This window comes from Pristiophorus japonicus, chromosome 4 (genome assembly GCF_044704955.1).
Source record: "Pristiophorus japonicus isolate sPriJap1 chromosome 4, sPriJap1.hap1, whole genome shotgun sequence".
Classification (NCBI taxonomy): Eukaryota; Metazoa; Chordata; class Chondrichthyes; family Pristiophoridae; genus Pristiophorus; species Pristiophorus japonicus.
The window spans coordinates 259890223-259914052 of NC_091980.1; the positions used below are offsets into that span (position 1 = coordinate 259890223).

General features: G+C 43.0%; 1 protein-coding gene across 1 annotated transcript in view; it reads left to right on the forward strand.

The window, feature by feature from the left end:
* pole2 (polymerase (DNA directed), epsilon 2) overlaps window positions 1–23830 on the forward strand; it is a 55118-nt gene that overhangs the window by 22379 nt on the left and 8909 nt on the right. Inside the window, exons 11-17 of the mRNA XM_070879400.1 lie at window positions 15626–15798; window positions 16341–16430; window positions 16518–16572; window positions 18593–18652; window positions 19034–19111; window positions 19207–19315; window positions 22620–22796. Coding sequence (XP_070735501.1) covers window positions 15626–15798; window positions 16341–16430; window positions 16518–16572; window positions 18593–18652; window positions 19034–19111; window positions 19207–19315; window positions 22620–22796 — 742 coding nt within the window. The remainder of the gene's footprint in view (window positions 1–15625; window positions 15799–16340; window positions 16431–16517; window positions 16573–18592; window positions 18653–19033; window positions 19112–19206; window positions 19316–22619; window positions 22797–23830) is intronic.

The window sequence follows — 23830 nt, forward strand, 5'->3', positions numbered from 1 at the left end:
AGTTATAATTTAAAATATATTTTATTCAAAAGTTTAACAAACATTTATTTGTACTTAACTTTAATGAAAATATTCTTGTATCAAACTTTAAAGTTTTCAGTTAAGATCACTTACAAACTTTTAACATCACTTACAAACTCTTAAGATCATTTAAAGTTTTAAACTTGTAAATTTACATAACTTATAAAAGATTTTTAATTTGAGAACAATAACAACAATAATAATAACAGCAGCAAAGAAAGGCTGCACCCATCTCTCCTCCATCTGATTCTAAGACCGCCCGCTGCGCTTGGTCTTGTTGACTCCACCCCTGCCCACAGGCGGTGATGCAGCGTTTCTTGGGTTGATACCAAGCTTATTCTTTCGAACATTTCGGGTAATGCACAATTCTTGATTGGGTGGCAGCCGGTAAAGTGCAAGGCCCGGCTTAGGCCTCTTCAGAGGCTGGTCTGAGGATTGGAGTGGAAGCCGCAATTGATTTTGTCAATGGGTGTGGGGTTTGGGTGTGTTCCCTTATTGCAGAGCTAACTCTGACATTCCCTCCCTCATGTGCCCTGACAGTGTGCCAACTACCTGCAACATTCCCTCCCTCATGTTCACTGACAGCGTCTCAGCTACTTGCAACATTCCCTCCCTCATGTGCACTGACATTGTATCTGTTGCCTGAGACATTCCCTCCCTCATGTTCCCGGACAGTGTTCCCATTTCTCATGAGAGTGTGGTTACTTCTCCCGACATTCCCAATACTTCATCGCCCACCCCACTGATGGTGTGCAGGAGTGATCGCGTAAGGTCAATGCACTGCGCACTCATTGCCATCATCTGAACCATATCTGTCAGATCCTGCATTTCAGGAGAGTGCTGTCAAGCTCTCCTTCCCCTCCTCACCCTGGGTGTGCCTCGCTGCAGCCCATTGGGACCCGCAACCTCGGAAGGTGGGGCCCTGGGTGTGCCTCGCTGCACTTACTGGGATCCCCAACCTCGGACTGTGGGAAACCATGGAATGTCCCAGCAACACTCTTACTACTCAGGAAAGAGGCTGACACCTCAATCGCAGGATAGCTCAGATGAATATGTGGCTTGAGCAGTGGTGCACAAGGGAGGGATTCAAATTCCTGGGACATTGGAACCGGTTCTGGGGGAGGTTGGACCAGTACAAACCGGACGGTCTGCACCTGGGCAGGACCGGAACGAATGTCCTAGGGGGAGTGTTTGCTAGTGCTGTTTGGGAGAAGTTAAACTAATATGGCAGGGGGATGGGAACCTATGCAGGGAGACAGAGGGGAATAAAATGGAGACAGAAGCAAAAGATAGAACATAAAAAGTAGGAACAGGAGTAGGCCATCTAGCCCCTCGAGCCTGCTCCGCCATTCAACAAGATCATGGCTGATCTGGCCGTGGACTCAGCTCCACTTACCCGCCTGCTCCCCATAACCCTTAATTGCCTTATTAAAAATCTATCTAGCTGTGATTTGAATACATTCAATGAGCTAGCCTCAACTGCTTCCTTGGGCAGAGAATTCCACAGATTCACAACCCTCTGGGAGAAGAAATTCCTTCTCAACTCGGTTTTAAATTGGCTCCCCTGTATTTTGAGGCTGTGACCCCTAGTTCTAGTCTCCCTGACCAGTGGAAACAACCTCTCTGCCTCTATCTTGTCTATCCCTTTCATTATTTTAAATGTTTCTATAAGATCACCCCACATCCTTCTGAACTCCAACGAGTAAAGACCCAATCTACTCAATCTATCATCATAAGGTAACCCCCTCATCTCCGGAATCAGCCTAGTGAATCGTCTCTGTACCCCCTCCAAAGCTGGTATATTCTTCCTTAAGTAAGGTGACCAAAACTGCACGCAGTACTCCAGGTGCGGCCTCACCAATACCCTGTACAGTTGCAGCAAGACCTCCCTGCTTTTGTACTCCATCCCTCTTGCAATGAAGGCCAACATTCCATTCGCCTTCCTGATTACCTGCTGCACCTGCAAACTAACTTTTTGGGATTCATGCACAAGGACCCCCAGGTCCCTCTGCACCGCAGCATGTTGTAATTTCTCCCCATTCAAATAATATTCCCTTTTACTGTTTTTTTTCCCCCAAGGTGGATGACCTCACATTTTCCAACATTGTATTCCATCTGCCAAACCTTAGCCCATTCGCTTAACCTATCTAAATCTCTTTGCAGCCTCTCTGTGTCCTCTACACAACTCGCTTTCCCACTAATCTTTGTGTCATCTGCAAATTTTGTTCCACTACACTCTGTCCCCTCTTCCAGGTCATCGATGTATATTGTAAACAGTTGTGGTCCCAGCACCGATCCCTGTGGCACACCATTAGCCACCGATTTCCAACCCGAAAAGGACCCATTTATCCCGACTCTCTGCTTTCTGTTAGCCAGCCAATTCTCTATCCATGCTAATACATTTCCTCTGACTCCGCGTACCTTTATCTTCTGCAGTAACCTTTTGTGTGCTACCTTATCGAATGCCTTTTGGAAATCTAAATACACCACATCCATCGGTACACCTCTATCCACCATGCTCGTTATATCTTCAAAGAATTCCAGTAAATTAGTTAAACATGATTTCCCCTTCATGAATCCATGTTACGTCTGCTTGATTGCACTGTTCCTATCTAGATGTCCCGCTATTTGATTGCACTATTCCTATCTAGATGTCCCGCTATTTCTTCCTTAATGATAGCTTCAAGCATTTTCCCCACTACAGATGTTAAACTAACCGGCCTATAGTTACCTGCCTTTTGACTGCCCCCTTTTTTAAACAGAGGCGTTACATTAGCTGCTTTCCAATCCGCTGGTACCTCCCCAGAGTCCAGAGAATTTTGGTAGATTTTAACGAATGCATCTGCTAATACTTCCGCCATCTCTTTTAATATTCTGGGATGCATTTCATCAGGACCAGGGGACTTGTCTACCTTGAGTCCCATTAGCCTATCCAGCACTACCCCCCCTAGTGATAGTGATTATCTCAAGGTCCTCCCTTCCTACATTCCCGTGACCAGCAATTTTTGGCATGGTTTTTGTGTCTTCCACTGTGAAGACCGAAGCAAAATAATTGTTTAAGGTCTCAGCCATTTCCACATTTCCCATTATTAAACCCCCCCTTCTCATCTTCTAAGGGACCAACATTTATTTTAGTCACTCTTTTCCATTTTATATATCGGTAAAAGCTTTTACTATCTGTTTTTATGTTTTGCGCAAGTTTACTTTCGTAATCTATCTTTCCTTTCTTTATTGCTTCCTTAGTCATTCTTTGCTGTCGTTTAAAATTTTCCCAATCTTCTAGTTTCCCACTAACCTTGGCCACCTTATACGCATTGGTTTTTAATTTGATACTCTCCTTTATTTCCTTGGTTATCCACGGCTGGTTATCCCTTCTCTTACCGCCCTTCTTTTTCACTGGAATATATTTTTGTTGAGCACTATGAAAGAGCTCCTTAAAAGTCCTCCACTGTTCCTCAATTGTGCCACCGTTTAGTTTGTGTTCCCAATCTACTTTAGCCAACTCTGCCCTCATTCCACTGTAGTCCCCTTTGTTTAAGCATAGTACGCTCGTTTGAGACACTACTTCCTCACCCTCAATCTGTATTATACAACCATACTGTGATCACTCATTCCGAGAGGATCTTTTACTAGGAGATCGTTTATTATTCCTGTTTCATTACACCGGATCAGATCTAAGATAGCTTGCTCCCTTGTAGGTTCTGTAACATACTGTTCTAAGAAATAATCCCGTATGCATTCTATGAATTCCTCCTCAAGGCTACCCCGTGCGATTTGATTTGACCAATCGATATGTAGGTTAAAATCCCCCATGATTACTGCCGTTCCTTTTTCACATGCCTCCATTATTCCCTTGATTATTGTCCGCCCCACCGTGAAGTTATTATTTGGGGGCCTATAAACTATGCCCACCAATGACTCTTTCCCCTTACTATCTCTAATCTCCACCCACAATGATTCAACATTTTGTTCATTAGAGCCAATATCATCTCTCACAACTGCCCTGATATCATCCTTTTATTAACAGAGCTACCCCACCTCCTTTCCCTTCTTGTCTATCTTTCCGAATTGTCAGATACCCCTGTATGTTTAATTTCCAGTCTTGGTCACCCTGCAACCACGTTTCTGTAATGGCCACCAAATCATACCCATTTGTAATGATTTGTGCCGTCAACTCATTTACTTTATTTTGAATGCTGTGTGCGTTTAGGTAGAGTGTTTTAATACTAGTTTTTAAACCATGATTTTTAGTTTTGACCCCTCCTACAGCCCCTTTATATTCATACATATTGTCCCTTCCTATCACCTTGTGGTTTACACTTAACCCAGTGCTACTCTGCTCTGTTGCCTCCTGCCTTTTACATTCTTTCTTGGGGTCCTGTTCATCTGTGCTCTCACCCACTCTAACTAGCTCAGAGCCCTCTCCTGGGTTCCGAATACTCCTCGCATTGAGGCACAGAGCTTTCAGGCTTGCCTTTTTATTACACTTTGACCCTTTAGAATTTTGCTGTACAGTGGCCCTTTTTGATTTTTGCCTTTGGGTTTTTCTGCCCTCCACTTTTACTCATCTCCTTTCTGTCTTTTGCTTCTGTCTCCATTTTGTTTCCCTCTGTCTCCCTGCATTGGTTCCCATCCCCCTGCCATGTTAGTTTAACTCCTCCCCAACAGCACTAGCAAACACACCCCCTAGGACATTGGTTCTGGTCCTGCCCAGGTGCAGACCGTCCGGTTTGTACTGGTCCCACCTCCTCCAAAACCGATTCCAATGCCCCAGGAATTTGAATCCCTCCCTGCTGCACCACTGCTCAAGCCACGTATTCATCTGAGCTATCCTGCGATTCCTACTCTGACTAGCACATGGCACTGGTAGCAATCCTGAGATTACTACTTTTGAGGTCCTACTTTTTAATTTAGCTCCGAGCTCCTTAAATTCGTCTCGTAGGACCTCATCCCTTTTTTTTTACCGATATCGTTGGTACCAATGTGCACCATGATAACTGGCTGTTCACCCTCCCTTTTCAGAATGTCCTGCACCCGCTCCGAGACATCCTTGACCGTTGCACCAGGGAGGCAACATACCATCCTGGAGTCTCGGTTGCGGCCACAGAAACACCTATCTTTTCCCCTTACAATTGAATCCCCTTTCACTATCGCTCTCCCACTCTTTTTCCTGCCTTCCTGTGCAGCAGAGCCAGCCACGGTGCCATGAACTTGGCTGCTGCTGCCCTCCCTTGATGAATCATCCCCCTCAACAGTACTCAAAACGATGTATCTGTTTTGCAGGGGGATGACCGCAGGGGACCCCTGCACTACCTTCCTTGCACTGCTCTTCCTGCTGGTCTTCCATTCCCTAGCTGGCTGTGGACCCTTCACCTACGGTAAGACCAACTCGCTAAACGTGCTACTCACGTCATTCTCAGCATCGTGGATGCTCCAGAGTGAATCCACCCTCGGCTCCAATTCCGCAACGTGGTCCGTCAGGAGCTGGAGGCGGATACACTTCCCGCACACCGGAAATGTCCCTGAGTTCCCACATGATACAGGAGGAGCATATCACGTGACCGAGCTCTCCTGCCATGACTTAACCCTTAGATACACTTAATTTGGCGACAACAATGTTAACAGGTTACTTACTGATATAAAAAAGAAAAAGAAAAGCTACTCATCAATCACCAGCCAATCACTTACCCCTTTGGCTGTGACGTCACCTTTTGATTTCTTTCTACTTTTTTGCTTTTTCTCCTGGCTGGAGTAGTACAAGCACGCCTTTATAGGAGAACAGTAAAAGTGGAGGGCAGAGAAACCCAAGGCAAAAAACAAAAAGGGCCACATTACAGCAGAATTCTAAAGGGTCAAAGTGTGTTAAAAAGACAAGCATGGAGGCTCTGTGCCTCAATGCGAGGAGTATTCGGAATAAGATGGACGAATTAACTGCGCAGATAGCAGTTAATGGGTATGATGTGATTGGCATCGCGGAGACATGGCTCCAGGGTGACCAAGGCTGGGAACTCAACATCCAGGGGTATTCAGCATTTAGGAAGGATAAACAGATAGGAAAAGGAGGCGGGGTGGCATTGCTGGTTAAAGAGGAAATTAATGCAATTGTAAGGACAGACATTAGCTTGGATGATGTGGAATCGGTATGGGTGGAGCTACGGAATACCAAAGGGCAGAAAACGCTCGTGGGAGTTGTGTACAGGCCACCAAATAGTAGTAGTGAGGTTGGGGACAGCATCAAACAAGAAATATGGGATGTGTGCAATAAAGGTACGGCAGTAACCATGGGCGACTTTAATCTACATATTGATTGGGCTAACCTAACTGGAGGAGGATTTCCTGGAGTGTATTAGGGATGGTTTTCTAGACCAACATGTCGCGGAACCAACCAGAGAGGGTGATGTGTAATGAGAAGGGATTAATTAGCAATCTTGTTGTGCGAGGCCCCTTGGGGAAGAGTGACCATAATATGGTAGAATTCTTTGTTAAGATGGAGAGTGACAAAGTTAATTCAGAAACTATGCTCCTGAATTTAAGGAAAGGTAACTTTGATGGTATGAGGCGCGAATTGGCTAGATTAGACTGGCAAATGATACTTAAAGGATTGACGGTGGATAGGCAATGGCAAACCTTTAAAGATCACATGGATGAACTTCAACATTTGTACATCCCTGTCTGGAGTAAAAATAAAACGGGGAAGGTGGCTCAACCGTGGCTAACAAGGGAAATTAAGGATAGTGTTAAATCCAAGGAAGAGGCATACACATTAGCCAGAAAAAGTAGCAAGCCGGAGGACTGGGAGAAATTTAGAATACAGCAGAGGAGGACAAAAGGTTTAATTAAGAGGGGGGAAATAGAGTACAAGAGGAAGCTTGCCGGAAACATAAAAAATGACTGCAAAAGCTTCTAAAGATATGTGAAGAGAAAAAGATTAGTGAAGACATACGTTGGTCCCTTGCAGTCGGATTCGGGTGAATATATAATGGGGAACAAAGAAATGGCAGACCAATTGAACAAGTACTTTGGTTCTGTCTTCACAAAGGAAGACATAAATAACTTTGCCGATGTACTAGGGGTCCGAAGGTCTAGTGAGAAGGAGGAACTGAAAGATATCCTTATTAGGCGGGAAATTGTGTTCGGGAAATTGACAGGATTGAAGGTTGATAAATCCCCAGGGCCTGCTAGTCTACGTCCCAGACTACTTAAGGAAGTGGCCCTAGAAATAGTGGATGCATTGGTGATAATTTTCCAACAGTCTATCGACTCTGGATCAGTTGCTATGGACTGAAGGGTTGTTAATGTAACACCACTTTTTAAAAAAGGAGGGAGAGAGAAAACAGATAATTATAGACCAGTTAGCCTGACATCAGTAGTGGGGAAAATGTTGGAATTAATCATTAAGGATGAAATAGCAGCACATCTGGAAAGCAGTGATAGGATTGGTCCAAGTCAGCATGGATTTATGAAGGGGAAATCATGCTTGACAAAACTTCTGGAATTTTTTGAGGATGTAACCAGTAGAGTGGACAGGGGAGAACCAGTGGATGTGGTGTATTTAAACTTTCAAAAGGCTTTTGACAAGGTCCCACACAAGAGATTGGTGTGCAAAATCAAAGCACAAGGTATTGGGGGTAATGTATTGACGTGGATCGAGAACTGGTTGGCAGACAGGAAGCAGAGAGTCGGGATTAACGGGTCCTTTTCAGAATGGCAGTCAGTGACTAGTGGAGTGCCGCAGGGCTCAGTGCTGGGACCCCAGCTCTTTACAATATATATATTAAGGATTTGGATGATGGAATTGAGTGTAATATCTCCAAGTTTGCAGATGACACTAAACTGGGTGGCGGTGTGAGCTGTGAGGAGGACGCTAAGAGGCTGCAGGTTGATTTGGACAGGTTAGGCGAGTGGGCAAATACATGGTAGATGCAGTATAATGTGGATAAATGTGAGGTTATCCACTTTGGGGGCAAAAACATGAAGGCAGAATATTATCTGAATGGCAGCAGATTAGGAAAAGGGGAAGTGCAGCGAGACCTGGGTGTCATGATTCATCAGTCATTGAAGGTTGGCATGCGGGTACAGCAGGCGGTGAAGAAGGCAAATGGTATGTTGGCCTTCATAGCAAGGGGATTTGTGTATAGGAGCAGGGAGGTCTTACTGCAGTTGTACAGGGCCTTAGTGAGGCCCCATCTGGAATATTGTGTTCAGTTTTGGTCTCCTAATCTGAGGAAGGACATTCTTGCTATTGAGGGAGTGCAGCGGACGTTCACCAGACTGATTCCTGGGATGGCAGGATTGTCGTGAGGAGAGACTGGATCGACTGGGCCTGTATTCACTGGAGCTTAGAAGGATGACAGAGGATCTCATAGAAACATAAAATTCTGACGGGACTGGACAGGTTAGATGCAGGAGGAATGCTCCCCATGTTAGGGAAGTTCAGAACCAGGGGACATAGTCTTAGGATAAGGGGTAAGCCATTTAGGACTGAGATGAGGAGGAACTTCTTCACTCAGAGTTGTTAACCTATGGAATTCCCTACCGCAGAGAGTTGTTGATGCCAGTTCGTTGGATATATTCAAGAGGGAGTTAGATATGGCCCTTGCGGCTATAGGGATCAAGGGGTATGGAGAGAAAGCAGGAATGGGGTACTGAAGGAATGATCAGCCATGATTTTATTGAATGGTGGTGCAGGCTTGAAGGGCCGGATAGCCTGCTCCTGCACCTATTTTCTATGTTTCTATGTAATGGGCGGCACCTGCACCTCCTCCAATGTGAGTATAACAGTGGGGGCTTCATCCATTCCCTCCCCGTCACCCCCATGCTCTTGGTCTGGATGGTGGGATTGGAAGATGTTCTCCTCTTCGTGCTCGTCCGCATCTGAATCTTCTGCATCATCAGAGTTGGCCTCAAGTTCTGCAAAATATAACAGAATAGACAAATGGTTAGCAGCAGAGGAGGGGGCAGGGTGGGTGGCATGAGTAGGCTCACACAGCGCAGGCAGCAGGCTGATTTGAAGGACCACGATGAATGATAGCACGTTGCATCAACCGAAGCATAGCTGACGGAGACATCCCCATGACCCGAAGCATGGCTAGCTCGTGCAGTACTTAACATTTTGGAAAGCCAGTCTGGAATTTACAGGACTTGCCTTCTCCCTTGAGTGTGGGCCCAGCTTGTGCAGTGGTGGTTGCTTTTCTTCAGGCAGGACCCCATCAAAGCAGCGACCCTCTCTTCCAAGGGTGTCAGTGGGTGCAGATTTGCCAAGGTTCCTCCTTTTCAAGTTCTTTCCCGTTGTGTGCCGCTTTCCTCTGCAAAGATGAAAACATAACTTTTTAGAGAGGGTGTCTTTCTGCTGGGTGGGACATATACAGCTGGTCACATTTACAATTGCAATTCCATTGAATAAATGAAAATATTACTTGCACTAACTACTTGACCAAGGTCCTGCTACTTTTTGCACTGGCCTCCGGACCTCAGGGTGATCACCATTGCACAGTAATTTTGTGCAAGTTGGTTCCAGCATTTCTTCATTTCTTTTGGTGAAACTTTTATGTGACCTCTGCTGGTGTCCAGCTCGTGCCATCTGGCCTCAATTACAGTAACTAATGCCTCCACTTCTTCCTGTAAGAAATTCTTGGTCCTTGCGCCGCGTTGCACCTTGTATTGCAGCTCCGATTTTTCCAATGAGAATTAAAGTTCTCACACACAACTGGCTCTTTAAAAACGGTCAAAATGCAGACTGGGAGCTGTACCGGGCATGCGCGCCCATAACAATCGGGACAAGAGTGCAAAAAAAATAAGCCTGACTGAAGGCTCTGAGTCTCAATGTGAGGAACATTCGTAATAAGGTGGATGAATTAACTGTGCAGATAGCTGTTAACGGATATGATGTAATTGGGATTACGGGGACATGGCACCAGGGTAACCAAGGCTGGGAACTCAACATCCAGTGGTATTCAATATTCAGGAAGGATAGACAGGAAGGAAAAGGAGCTGGGGTAGCATTACTGGTTAAAGAGGAGATTAACGCAATAGCAAGGAAGGACATTAGTATGAATAATGTGGAATCTATATGGGTAGAGCTGCGAAACACCAAAGGGCAGAAAACGTCAGTGGGAGTTGTGTACAGACCACCAAACAATAGTCGGGTGGTTGGGGATGGCATCAAACAGGAAATTAGGGATGCGTGCAATAAGGGTACAGCAGTTATCATGGGTGACTTTAATCTGCATATAGATTGGGCTAACCAAACTGGTAGCAGTACTGTGGAGGAGGATTTCCTGGAGTGTATAAGGGATGGTTTTCTAGACCAATATGTCGATGAACCAGCTCGAGAGCAGGTCATCCTAGACTGGGTCTTGTGTAATGAGAGAGGATTCATTAAAAATCTTGTCGTGCGAGGCCCCTTGGGGAAGATTGACCATAATATGGTAGAATTCTTCATTGAGATGGAGAGTGACACAGTTCATTCAGAGACTAGGGTCCTGAACTTAAAGAAAGGTAACTTCGATGGTATAAGACGTGAATTGGCTAGGATAGACTGGCGAATAATACTTTAAGGGCTGACTGTGGATAGGCAATGGCAGACATTTAAAGATCACATGGATGAACTACAACAATTGTACATCCCTGTCTGACGTAAAAATAAAAAGGGGAAGGTGGCTCAACCGTGGCTAACAAGGGAAATTAAGGAAAGTGTTAAATACAAGGAAGAGGCATAAAAATTGGCCAGAAAAAGCAGCAAACCCGAGGACTGGGAGAAATTTAGAATTCAGCAGAGGAGGATAAAGGGTTTAATTAGGAGGGGGAAAATAGAGTATGAGAGTAAGAACATAAGAATTAGGAACAGGAGTAGGCCATCTAGCCCCTCGAGCCTGCTCCGCCATTCAACAAGATCATGGCTGATCTGGCCGTGGACTCAGCTCCACTTACCCGCCCGCTCCCCATAACCCTTAATTCCCTTATTGGTTAAAAATCTATCTATCTGTGACTTGAATACATTCAATGAGCTAGCCTCAACTGCTTCCTTGGACAGAGAATTCCACAGATTCACAACCCTCTGGGAGAAGAAATTCCTTCTCAACTCGGTTTTAAATTGGCTCCCCCTTATTTTGAGGCTGTGCCCCCTAGTTCTAGCCTCCCCTACCAGTGAAAATAACCTCTCTGCCTCTATCTTGTCTATCCCTTTCATGATTTTAAATGTTTCTATAAGATCACCCCTCATCCTTCTGAACTCCAATGAGTAAAGACCCAGTCTATTCAATCTATCATCATAAGGTAACCACCTCATCTCCGGAATCAGCCTAGTGAATCGTCTCTATACCCCCTCCAAAGCCAGTATATCCTTCCTTAAGTAAGGTGACCAAAACTGCATGCAGTACTCCAGGTGCGGCCTTACCAATACCCTATACAGTTGCAGCAGGACCTCCCTGCTTTTGTACTCCATCCCTCTCGCAATGAAGGCCAACATTCCATTCGCTTTCCTGATTACCTGCTGCACCTGCAAACTAACTTTTTGGGATTCATGCACAAGGACCCCCAGGTCCCTCTGCACCTCAGCATGTTGTAATTTCTCCCCATTCAAATAATATTCCCTTTTACTGTTTTTTTTTTTCCCAAGGTGGATGACCTCATACTTTCCGACATTGTATTCCATCTGCCAAACCTTCGCTCATTTGCTTAACCTATCTAAATCTCTTTGCAGCCTCTCTGTGTCCTCTACACAACCCGCTTTCCCACTAATCTTTGTGTCATCTGCAAATTTTGTTCCACTACACTCTGTCCTTGTAGGGAACATAAAAACTGACTGCAAAAGCTTCTATAGATATGTAAAGAGAAAAAGATTAGTGAAGACTAATGTAGGTTCCTGGCAGTCAGAATCAGGTGAATTCATAATGGGGAACAAGGAAATGGCAGACCAATTGAACAAATACTTTGGTTCTGTCCTCACTAAGGAAGACACGAATAACCTCCCGAAAATACTAGGGGATCGAGGATCTATCGAGAAGGAGAAACTAAAGGAAATCCTTATTAGTCAGGAAATGGTGTCAGGGAAATTGATGGGATTGAAGGCCGATAAATCCCTAGGGCCTGATAGTCTGCATCCCAGAGTACTTGAAGTGGCCCTAGAAATAGTGGATGCATTGGTGGTCATTTTCCAACATTCTATAGACTCTGGATCAGTTCCTATGGACTGGAGGGTAGCTAATGTAACCTCACTTCTTTTTTTAAAAAAAAGGAGGGAGAGAGAAAACAGGGAATTATAGACTGGTTAGCCTGACATCGGTAGTGGGGAAAATGTTGGAATCAATTATTAAAGATGTAATAGCAGCACATTTGGAAAGCAGTGACAGGATCGGTCCAAGTCAGCATGGATTTATGAAAGTGAAATCATGCTTGACAAATTTTCTAGAATTTGTTGAGGATGTAACTAGTAGAGTGGACAAGGGAGAACCAGTGGATGTGGTGTATTTGGACTTTCAGAAGGCTTTTGACAAGGTCCCACACAAAAAATGAAAGCACATGGTATTGGGGATAACGTATTGACGTGGATCGAGAACTGGTTGACAGACAGGAAGCAAAGAGTAGGAATAAACGAGTCCTTTTCAGAATGGCAGGCATTGACAAGTGGGGTACCGCAAGGTTCAGTGCTGGGACCCCAGCTATTTATAATATATATTAATGATTTAGACGAAGGAATTGAATGTAATATCTCCCAAGTTTGCAGATGACACTAAACTGGGTGGCAGTGTGAGCTGTGAGGAGGATGCTAAGAGGCTGCAGGGTGACTTGGACAGGTTAGATGAGTGGGCAAATGCATGGCAGATGCAGTATAATGTAGATAAATGTGAGGTTATCCACTTTGGTGGCAAAAACAAGAAAGCAGAATATTATCTGAATGGTGACAGATTCGGAAAAGGGGAGGTGTAACGAGACCTGGGTGTCATGGTACATCAGTCATTGAAAGTTGGCATGCAGGTATTGCAGGCGGTGAAGAGGCAAATGGCATGTTGGCCTTCATAGCGAGAGGATTTGAGTATCGGAGCAGGGAGGTCTTATTGCAGCTATTCAGGGCCTTGGTGAGGCCACACCTTGAATATTGTGTACAGTTTTGATCTCCTAATCTGAGGAAGGACATTCTTGCTTTTGAAGGAGTGCAGCGAAGGTTCACTAGACTGATTCCTGGGATGGCAGGACTGACATATGAAGAAAGACTGGATCGACTAGGCTTATATTCACTGGAATTTAGAAGAATGAGAGGGGATCTCATAGAAACATATAACATTCTGACAGGATTGGACAGGTTAGATGCAGGAAGAATGTTCCCGATGTTGGGGAAGTCCAGAACCAGGGGTCACAGTCTAAGGATAAGGGATAAGCCATTTAGGACCGAGATGAGGAGAAACTTCTTCACCCAGAGAGTGGTGAACCTGTGGAATTCTCTACCACAGAAAGTTGTTGAGGCCAGTTCGTTAGATATATTCAAAAGGGAGTGGGATGTGACCCTTACGACTAATGGGATCAAGGGGTGTGGAGAGAAAGCAGGAATGGGGTGCTGAAGTTGCATGATCAGCAATGATCATATTGAATGGTGGTGCAGGCTCGAAAGGCCGAATGGTCTACTCCTGCACCTATTTTCTATGTTTCTATGTAAAAACGTCCTTTTCTTCCGTGCATTTACAGAAGGGGGGGGCATAGTTTTTTCGGCGCGGATGTTAGGCTCCACCTCCCGAAGCTACAGGACATGCTGCGTAGCGCCAATTTCAAAAAATAGAACGGAGAAACTTCGTATTTATTTTTTTTGAGTAGTTGGGACCAGAAAAAAACGGGCATAACTCTGGCAATACGCCAAAAAACAGCATTGGGGAAAATTGAGCCCAATGTTGTGTCGGTGATTTATTGTAAAGTGATCAGAGCTAGATCACAGCTAGCGATTAGGCGAAGAACAGCATGGAATTTAGGAGCATTCCTATTTTCTAATGGTCTCACTGATACCAGGTCACACACAGCATCCACAGAAAACATTTGAATTACAGTTACAAGACACAATGAAACATCAGCATTGCTCTCCCTCACTTTCTTATTCAGCCACACCAGCAATTCTCATGGAAATGTATGTAGTCCTGTGCCTAATCAGTAGTGCATATAATTGGGAATATGATGTTAACAAATGTATTGTGTTTGTTGCATGAGTTAATATGTGCCTACAGTATATATCTATGGCCATCCCCCATACTGCTGGAACTGTGAGTTACTATCTCGTGCTGCTCTGCAGTACCATTGATAAAATGTAGCTGTCTTGAGTTTGGCCCTTCATACTGTTTGCAGAAAATCATGGAAGGGTCAGAGGCATTCCTTGATGGTCTATTATCAGATGAGGTATACTTTGAGCATTATCTGCAGCTTCCTGCCTTTCAGAAGAAATGTTGACGTGGCGGGTGGGGAGATGGGGGGGGGCGGCAAGATAATTAGAAATTGGATGCTGGCATGAATTCCAATGCTCTACCTCGGCATTTGATGTATTGAGTGTAGGCCACTGATATCGTCTCCTGGATGTGATTAGCCAATCTGAGGCCAGAACAAAATATATCTGGAAGATGAGCAAAATCCTACCTTTATGGCTGACTTTTGTTCCTATAAAGAGCATCCAGTCCTTGACTAATAGTTCCCATGTCAGACATAGTAGCAGTCAGAACAATATCCATTTATTGCTTCATGTCCCTTGATCATAGGAACAGGAGTAGGCTCTTCAGCCCCTAGAGCCTGTACCGCTATTCTGTTAGATCATGGCGATCAGTACCTCAACTCCATTTACCTATTATTGTTCCACATCCCTTGATACCCTTACCTAATTCAAAATCTAGCAATCTCTGTCCTGAAACCTTCAATTGACCCAGCATCCACAGCCTTTTGTGGGAAAGAGTTCCAGATTTCCACTACCCTTTGCATATAAAAGTGCTTCCTGATTTCACTCTTAAATGGCCTAACTCTAATTTAAAGATCTCTTCCTTACTTTTGAATTCTAACCCCCTTGAGATGAGGGCCAACATTCCATTAGTCTTTTTAATTACATTTTGTGCAGTGTAGTAGCTTCTAGTAATATGTGTAGATGGACAACTAAATCCCATTGCTCTTCACCATTAAGAAAATTCCAATTTGTCATTCTCAGATCCAAAGTTGGTGACCTCACACTTTCCCACATTGAACTCCACCTGCCATAGATTTGCCCACTCGCTTAGTCTGTCTGTGGTTTCCACTTCAGCCAATCTGAGATTGGGTATTCAACTCGGATATGGATGTCTCTTGAGTTGAATGTCTTGAGTTTCTTCTCGACACATCTGTACGCGTGAAAAATTTGTTTTGTTTTAAGGTTTCAAACGGTTAATTTCCTGATAATGCCCGAAACTGACACCCCTGCTTTGCTGTGATTGGTTTAAAACTGTTAGCTAAGTTTGATGAATAGTGATCAGCATGGTAATGATGAAAGGAAACCTCAGCATTAGAAACTCAAATTGTTGACATGGGAATATGGCCCTTGTGTTGATCATGATTGCCCAATCTCTTACACTATAATGATTTTGACAACTTTTCATGCTCTGTCTCTCAGTGCTTATTATGGCAACGTAAACTTTTTTGGTGGTCCCTCTGCTACGTCGGTGAAATCTTCTGCAAAATTAAAGCAATTGGAGGAAGAAAATCAAGATGCCATGTTTGCTTTTGTCTCCGATGTGTGGCTGGACCAGGTGGAAGTACTTGAAAAACTGCATATGATGTTTTCAGGTAATATTTTTACTACATCTTTTGAATCAAAGTCTGATGGGCTGTAATTTTATGTAGAGTTTCATTGAGCATTGGGGTGCTGAGCTCGTGTAAACTTATACGTTGAGGGGAGGCATCACAGTTGATCCAATCCTGTCCTTAATCAACATCCACACATGCACTTTTTCCCTCCTCTTTACCCTACCATCATTTAACTGGTTTGCATGGCTTTTAGAAACGTGAGTATTTGGGAGAGATTATAATTTTCTTTGAAACAAGTAGGCTTGTTGATATGAAGTCTAAGATCCAAATTAATTGTTATATTTACCTCTAGTACTGTAATCGCCAATCTTTTTATGGATATTTATTGCTTGGCTATCTCAAAGTGAGAAATGGTGACGAGTAAAAAGAAAATTAAATGGGGCAGTTCTACCATTCACCTCAATCTACTGCTCCTGGATACAGTTATTTAAAAGTAAAATATTTGACTCCTAGATAATTGTGTGTGGGCATTCCTGAAGCTCTGGTGCAGGCCACACATCCTTGTGCTCTCTGCTCTACAGGTTATTCTTCTATGCCGCCTACTTGCTTCATCTTCTGTGGAAACTTTTCCTCTGCTCCCTATGGAAAAAATCAGATCAAGTCTCTAACAGGTGAGGAACAGTTAATTTTTAAAACTATTAATTGAATCCTCATTTAGAACTCCAGCTTTATTTTTTTAAATCTTATCACATTTTCAGAATCGCTGAAAACACTTGCAGATATTATCTGTGAATATCCCAGTATCCATAAAAAGTAAGTGCTATAAAACATACAATCTCAAGTCTTCTACTGTCTCGTTGGTAGTCTGCAATTATTGTTGATAATTGATAAAGAACTGCAATGGATGGAGGAAGCAAATTATTGAAATATTTAATCTTCAAAACATGCTAATGTTGATCGATTTGAATTTTTTTCCCTTTTTTTTTTAGCTTTTGTGCAAATTCAAGAAATTAATTTGAGTTCCCATACTCGATGTTTTTTACTCTGATTACAGTACCTACTTGCACAAAACTCTTAATTTGTGTTCTTGTGCTCAACACGAATAACGACCTATGATTTCTCTAGTGGCTTTGTGATGACTTTATGTAACTCATCCAAAAGAGAGACCAGCAGTAGTGGGACTCCCCACCACCGATATTAATGTCAGAGAATGACAACACCACCAACAACTTGCATTTATATAGCTGAAAAATGCCCTTCACTGAAGGGCTGGAGGAAGTTATATAGATAGAGGGTTGAGGCCACGAAGGGATTAAATTGAACACTAAACATCCGTAAGGCAAAGGTCCTCCACCAACTTGACTCCGTCACACAGCACTGCCCCCTGGTCATCAAAATCCACGGCACGGCCTTGGACAACGTGGACCATTTTCCATACCTCGGGAGCCTATTATCAGCAAGGGCAGACATCGATGATGAGTTCCAACACCGCCTCCAGTGTGCCAGCGCAGCCTTTGGTCGCCTGAGGAAGTGTGTGTTTAAAGACCAGGACCTCAAATCTGGCACCAAGCATTTGGCCTACAGGACAGCAGTGATACCCGCCCTCCTATATGGCTCAGAGACGTGGACCATATACAGCAGACATCACAAAGCGCTGGTGAAGTACCACCAGCGCTGCCTCCGCAAGATCCTGCAAATCCACTGGGAGGATAGACGCACCAATGTCTATGTTCTTGCTCAGGCCAACATCCCCACCATCAAAGCACTGACCACACTCGACCAGCTCTGTTGGGCGGGCCACATCGTCCACATGCCCAACACAAGACTCCCAAAGCAAGTGCTCTACTTGGAACTCCTACACAGCAAGTGAGCCCCAGGTGGGCAGAGGAAACATTTCAAGGACACCCTCAAAGCCTCCTTGATAAAGTGCAACATCCCCACCGGCACCTGGGAATCCCTGGCCCAAGACCACCCACAGTGGAGGAAGAGCATCCGGGAGGGTGCTACGCACCTCGAGTCTCGACGTCAAGAGCATGAAGAAATCAAGCGCATACAGCTGAAGGAGCGTGCGGCAAACCAGGCTCCCCACCCACCCTTTCCTTCAACCACTGTCTGCCCCACCTGTGACAAAGACTGTAATTCCCATATTGGACTATACAGCCACTTGAGAACTCACTTTTAGAGTGGAAGCAAGTCTTCCTCGATGTCGAGGGACTGCCTATGATGATGATGAAGGGATTTGAACACAGGGAGGGGGAAAGGGATTGGTTTTGTAGAAAAGATGAGTCTGATGTGACGTGGCGAGCAACAAGAGAAAGGCTGCAGAATATTGTAGAGTAGGAGAGGCCTTGGGAGGTGATGGGCAGCAGCTGGTGACGGCAGTTGAGCTGATGGTCTCAATTTTGGAGACAAAGCAATCCATAAATTCCTCACACTTGAATTCAGAGGCGTGGGTTGGAGGGGGTGGGTAAAGAAGAAGAGTTTTGGATTGTCCTTGTCCACCGAGATAGTCTTGTAGTAGTAAATGGTGGCAGGGACAGTAATTGCTTGGTCAGCCAGCATTATATGGCAACACCAACTTGGGACTTATTATTGGCTGCACTCATAGTTGGGGGGTTCCAGCCAATCAACTGTCAAAAAAAATTTACAATTAGGGTTTCTTCGCATTTCAGAAATATAGAACATTTCAATTGATGGTGATGTGGAATATTATTACATCATGCACTTTTTAAAATATGAATTATGCTTTCAAAAAGTACCATAGTAATGTTTTATACTACAGGTCTGTTATAGTCAGTAATATAATCTAAATATTTTTTCCCTCATTTTATAGCAGCCGCTTCGTTTTTGTTCCTGGTCCTGAAGATCCAGGTCCCAGTTGTATCTTACCCAGGTAATCACAAGTTCTTGATGTATTTCTTCTCTTCTACTCTTTCCAATCTTGATGGTGTCTGCGCCATAGGCCTTGGTGTATGCCTTTCTGTGACAAGTCACACTTGACATTGTCTATCCAGCGCTTCCTTGGTCTTCTTCGGCTTCTTGCTCCATATACCTCCGTATGCAGGGCCATGAAAGGCATTCTAGCCTTTTCCATTCTTGAAACGTTCCCAGTATTTATTTTTTTTAATGTGGCTTTCTATTTAAGCACTAAAATTCTCCTGAAGCTATTGAAATGAATGTACCATGAAGCATGATCAGCTTTTAAGATTGTATAAAATTGTTTTTATACCTGATGGAAGATTATTTTATAACCTTACTTTTCATTTGTTTAAAGACCTCCGCTAGCTGACTACATCACGGAAGAGTTTAGTAAGAGAGTTCCATTTTCTGTATTTACTACAAATCCCTGCAGGTAAACTTTCTGTACAACTCATTTCACAGTTCACTGGTTGTTTTATTGAACAGAAAAGCAGATTAACAATATTTTTCTGTGCCTATTACTGTTAGGATTCAGTACTGTACACAAGAGATCATAATTTTTCGTGAGGATTTGGTTAACAAGATGTGCAGAAATTGTATCCGGTTTCCTAGCAGTAATTTGGATATTCCAAACCATGTGAGTAACTATTCATTTTCTTCGTTTTATGTTTGATATTCTACTCGGGTTCAGTATTAGCCACTACTGTAAGCAGACCTTGCATCCCCCATGATCCAGCGTATCACTTTACTTGCCCTATTTCTGGGTTACAATGTACGCTACCCAGGGATCGAACAGACAATACTTGTCATTATATGTTGGCTTACTGAAATCTACCATGTGCTGCCAAGTGATGCTTCTTGTCTTGGGCAGCAGGCTGAATGTACATTCTGTAAACCAACAGACTAGGGCATCTTGTAGTTGTCAAACACAGACTATGCTCATGGAACCAGCCTGGAACCCTTGTAGTTTAAACGTTTCAAAATAAGGGAAGGCTTGATGCATATATGTGGGAGAAGAGAACAGAGGGATACGAGGGCAGGGTGGAAGGAGGTAATTAGAGTGAGAGGAGGCTCATGGGGCTTATAAACATCAGCATAGGCCAGTTGGACCAAATGGTCTGTTTCTATGCTTAAGAGTCTATATAATTCTATGTTTAAAAAAAACTTCTTGTGCTGGTATGAGTAATAAAAGAAATCAAATACTGTCACAAATATTTTCATTTTTGTCACGGCAAATTTCCTACCTTTTGAACTACCACTGTTTACTTGCACCCCGCCCCCTTCCCGACTCCTAGAAATTACAGCCATTGTACCTGTATTACCTCTTTGCCAGTATTACCTCTTTGATTGGAGTAATCTACTCAAATCCACTTTCCTGTTATTGTTTCATATTATTCCTTTTTAAGTACTTCACCAATTCCTTTTTAGATAATATAGTCGCTGTCTCAATAGTAATTTGTGGTAAAGAATTCCACATTCTAATAAAACTCTGGGGGAAGAAAAACAACCAGTTTTGCATTCCCCATCCTCCCCCCCCCCCCCCGACCTCTCTTGAAGGGGATGATTAATTCTTGGATTAATTGATGACTAATTCCATGTGCACTAGCAGCCCTTCATTATCTGGCCTCCATTATCATTCTTCAGTGAGTCTAAGACCGTGAGCATTGGCAAATGTTGCAACAGTCGGTGACTTTCATGTACGTGCTTTCCAGCAGAGGTCACTACATAGCGATCAGGAGCTGAAGCGTTGGTGGGTTTCCCCCTGCCCCCTCTCCAGAACAGGCACTTTGATGCCAGCTGTACTGCTCCTTTTTTGTGCCATCCATGCTGAGATCAGCTAATTTAGCACAGGTCAGGCATGCAAATTGAAATCTTGCCAACTTGATGGCTCAATAACTGTCATGGTATTTCTGAATAAAATTTCTGTCATTATTGTGCTTATAGAACCTTGTGAGTTAAGTTTTATTTGGTAACACAATTAAAGCTAGATTCTCCCTGCATTGTCGTCAGTTGTGACAATTAGATATAAAACTATTGTTAAACTTTAGACAGTTTACTTATTTATTCAGGAAAGTAATATTTGGAATCTAAAATTCCAGTCCTTGAAGGAAGAAGGAAAATACTTTCAGTATGCAATGCTGGTTACATCAACATGATATTAAAATATTATTGCTACTTTACTGCAGATATATTTCCATTTGTGAATTTTCCCATGTGGCGATCCACCAGTTGGTACTAACTTAGAACCATGGAAATTTACAGCTCTGGAGACCATTTGGCCCATCATATCTGTGTCAGCTCTTTGATACAACAGTCTGAAACTAATCCCACTGTCCTGCTTTTTTCCTATAGGCCTGTATCTTTCTCTGCTTTGAAAGATGCAATGGCCTCTGCCTCAACTCCTCCCTGTGGCAAAGTATTCCATGCTCCAACAACTCTGTGTAAAGAATTTCTACCTAACCTTTCTGCTCATTCTCTTAGTAACTATTTTAAATTGATAACCCCTTTTCACTGACTTTCCAACCACAGGAAATTACATTTCCTCAGAGTCTTCTCTGCTCCAATGGAAATCGCCTAGTATTTTTTCATAAATATAGTTGCTCAACCTTGGTATCATCCTGCTGAATCTGTGCTGCATGCTCTTTATGGCTTTAATATCCTTTTTATAATTCTTACATTTCCTACATTACAACAGTGACTACACTTCAAAACTACATCATTGGCTGTAAACCACTTTGGGATGCCCTGCCGTTGTGAAAGGCACTATATAAATGTACACAGCATTATGACTTGCCACTGCCATATATAGATTTATATAGCCTCTTTACTCTGTGTACTTTATATTCTGTTAGCTCAAATGATATGTACTGTTTGTTCAGGCCTGTTGAATCAGATACAACTACTTGTATATTTTGAAAAATCAATTTAATATTTATTTATGACAGATGTAAAATACCAGCAAAGTATCAAAATTACCTTAGCAGTGAGAGGACTCTGCGCTACATTTCTGTTATGGAACAACTGTACCAATGTGAATATCTGTGTTCTAGGAGCTATGCCAACTGCGGCTTGTTTCTTCTGTGGAGGAGCTATCGTTGTTCCCTGTCTAGGTGTATACTCTCTCCCTTTATACCCTTTCTTATTGCTGCCATGTGACAGCTCTGCTACAACTCTGTTTCTCGGCTTTCCCATAAACTTTACTACACTTGTCTGAACAAATGGCACCTCTTTGTTGATGTCCTTGTAATTAGCACTGGTAAACATCAACTGCCTTCGACACAGCATCGTTTTCCCTATTGTGAAGGCTATTCGACTCTTTGACCCATCCCACTTACATGGCCACAGATCTTACCACTTTCAAATTGTATCTCCTACTAATTTGTTTCTACAGTCTGCTTTCTCATACAGGATCATCTGTTCAAATGTTCCAAACATTGATTAGCTATTTAAAACTACATTAAACAAAAACTTTGACAGTTACAATTTATTTTTAAAACCCATAGCAATATTGCACTGACCTGTCTCTAAAGAATAATCAGGCCAGCTGCAGTACCTCCTGAGTAATCCTAGTTTCTTGACATTCACTCAAAACTATTATCTAACAGTCCCTATTTATCAAACATAACCTGTTAAATTGGCCTTTTTTGTGCCTTTATCTACTTGTACTCTCTCTTTAAGTACTGTTACTTTTTTAGATTCAAAATAAAAACATTCTCAAAGCTGCATTTGAGATTCATTACCTTCGGAGTGGGGAATCTAGTCCTCTGTTGCTGGGTCAATGTGGGTATCTAAATAGAGATAATATTTGGGTCTACTGATCAATCAAAGTATAAACGTTATTTTGTATAAACCATTTGAATGTTTTTATTAAGTCATTCGAAGAATTTTCTGTGACAGTAAAAGATTAACTGTACTAATTTTTCTTTCCACTTTTATGTTAGTTTGTAAAGACCATCATAGCGCAAGGACATCTAACACCACTGCCACTGTACGTCAGTCCGGTCTACTGGGCCTATGATTATGCTCTTCGTGTGTACCCAGTACCAGACCTGATAGTCTTTGCTGACAAATATGATCCATTCAACATCGTCCATACAGATTGCATCTGTATCAATCCTGTAAGGACCAGTACATAAAATTCTTATCAATGTAAACTGAATTAATGTTAGAAAAATAACTAATCAGTATACCTCTTTTAAAATGTTCATATTTGATTCCAATAACTTTAGGGAGTTTGCAGAATTCAGTTCAGTGTTGCTGAAAATATTTTTTTAAATTACTGATGACCATGAACTTATTAACTAAAATGGTTACAGTTTCTTTCAAAGTGCTCAACTTTATAATTAATCAGTTGCCATTTGCAATGCCGGTTTTCTTAATTCTGCATTTGCTTTATCTATTTTTTTGTTTTTCCCCAGTTCATAGTGTTTTGAAATAATTGTGATATTTCCATTAAACTTTGAGATTTAGGTGGCAGAAAACACCTAAGTGTGGTCAGACACAACAGCATTGTTTGTGGAGGCTAGGAGCTTCCCATAAAGAAGGGGAAATTGAGAAGATGAAAGGTTAGGTCATTCACAAACTTAGCACCTGGTTACAGAATGGTGCCTGGAATAGGTCTGAGGAATGATGCAAGACATAGGAAAGGGGATACAATGAACATAGAAACATAGAAAATAGGTGCAGGAGTAGGCCATTCGGCCCTTCTCGCCTGCACCGCCATTCAATGAGTTCATGGCTGAACATTCAACTTCAGTACCCCATTCCTGCTTTCTCGCCATACCCCTTGATCCCCCTAGTAGTAAGGACCTCATCTAACTCCTTTTTGAATATATTTAGTGAATTGGCCTCAACAACTTTCTGTGGTAGAGAATTCCACAGGTTCACCACTCTCTGGGTGAAGAAGTTCCTCCGCATCTCGGTCCTAAATGGCTTACCCCTTATCCTTAGACTGTGACCTCTGGTTCTGGACTTCCCCAACATTGGGAACATTCTTCCTGCATCTAACCTGTCTAAACCCATCAGAATTTTAAATGTTTCTATGAGGTCCCCTCTCATTCTTCTGAACTCCAGTGAATACAAGCCCAGTTGATCCAGTCTTTCTTGATAGGTCAGTCCCGCCATCCCGGGAATCAGTCTGGTGAACCTTCGC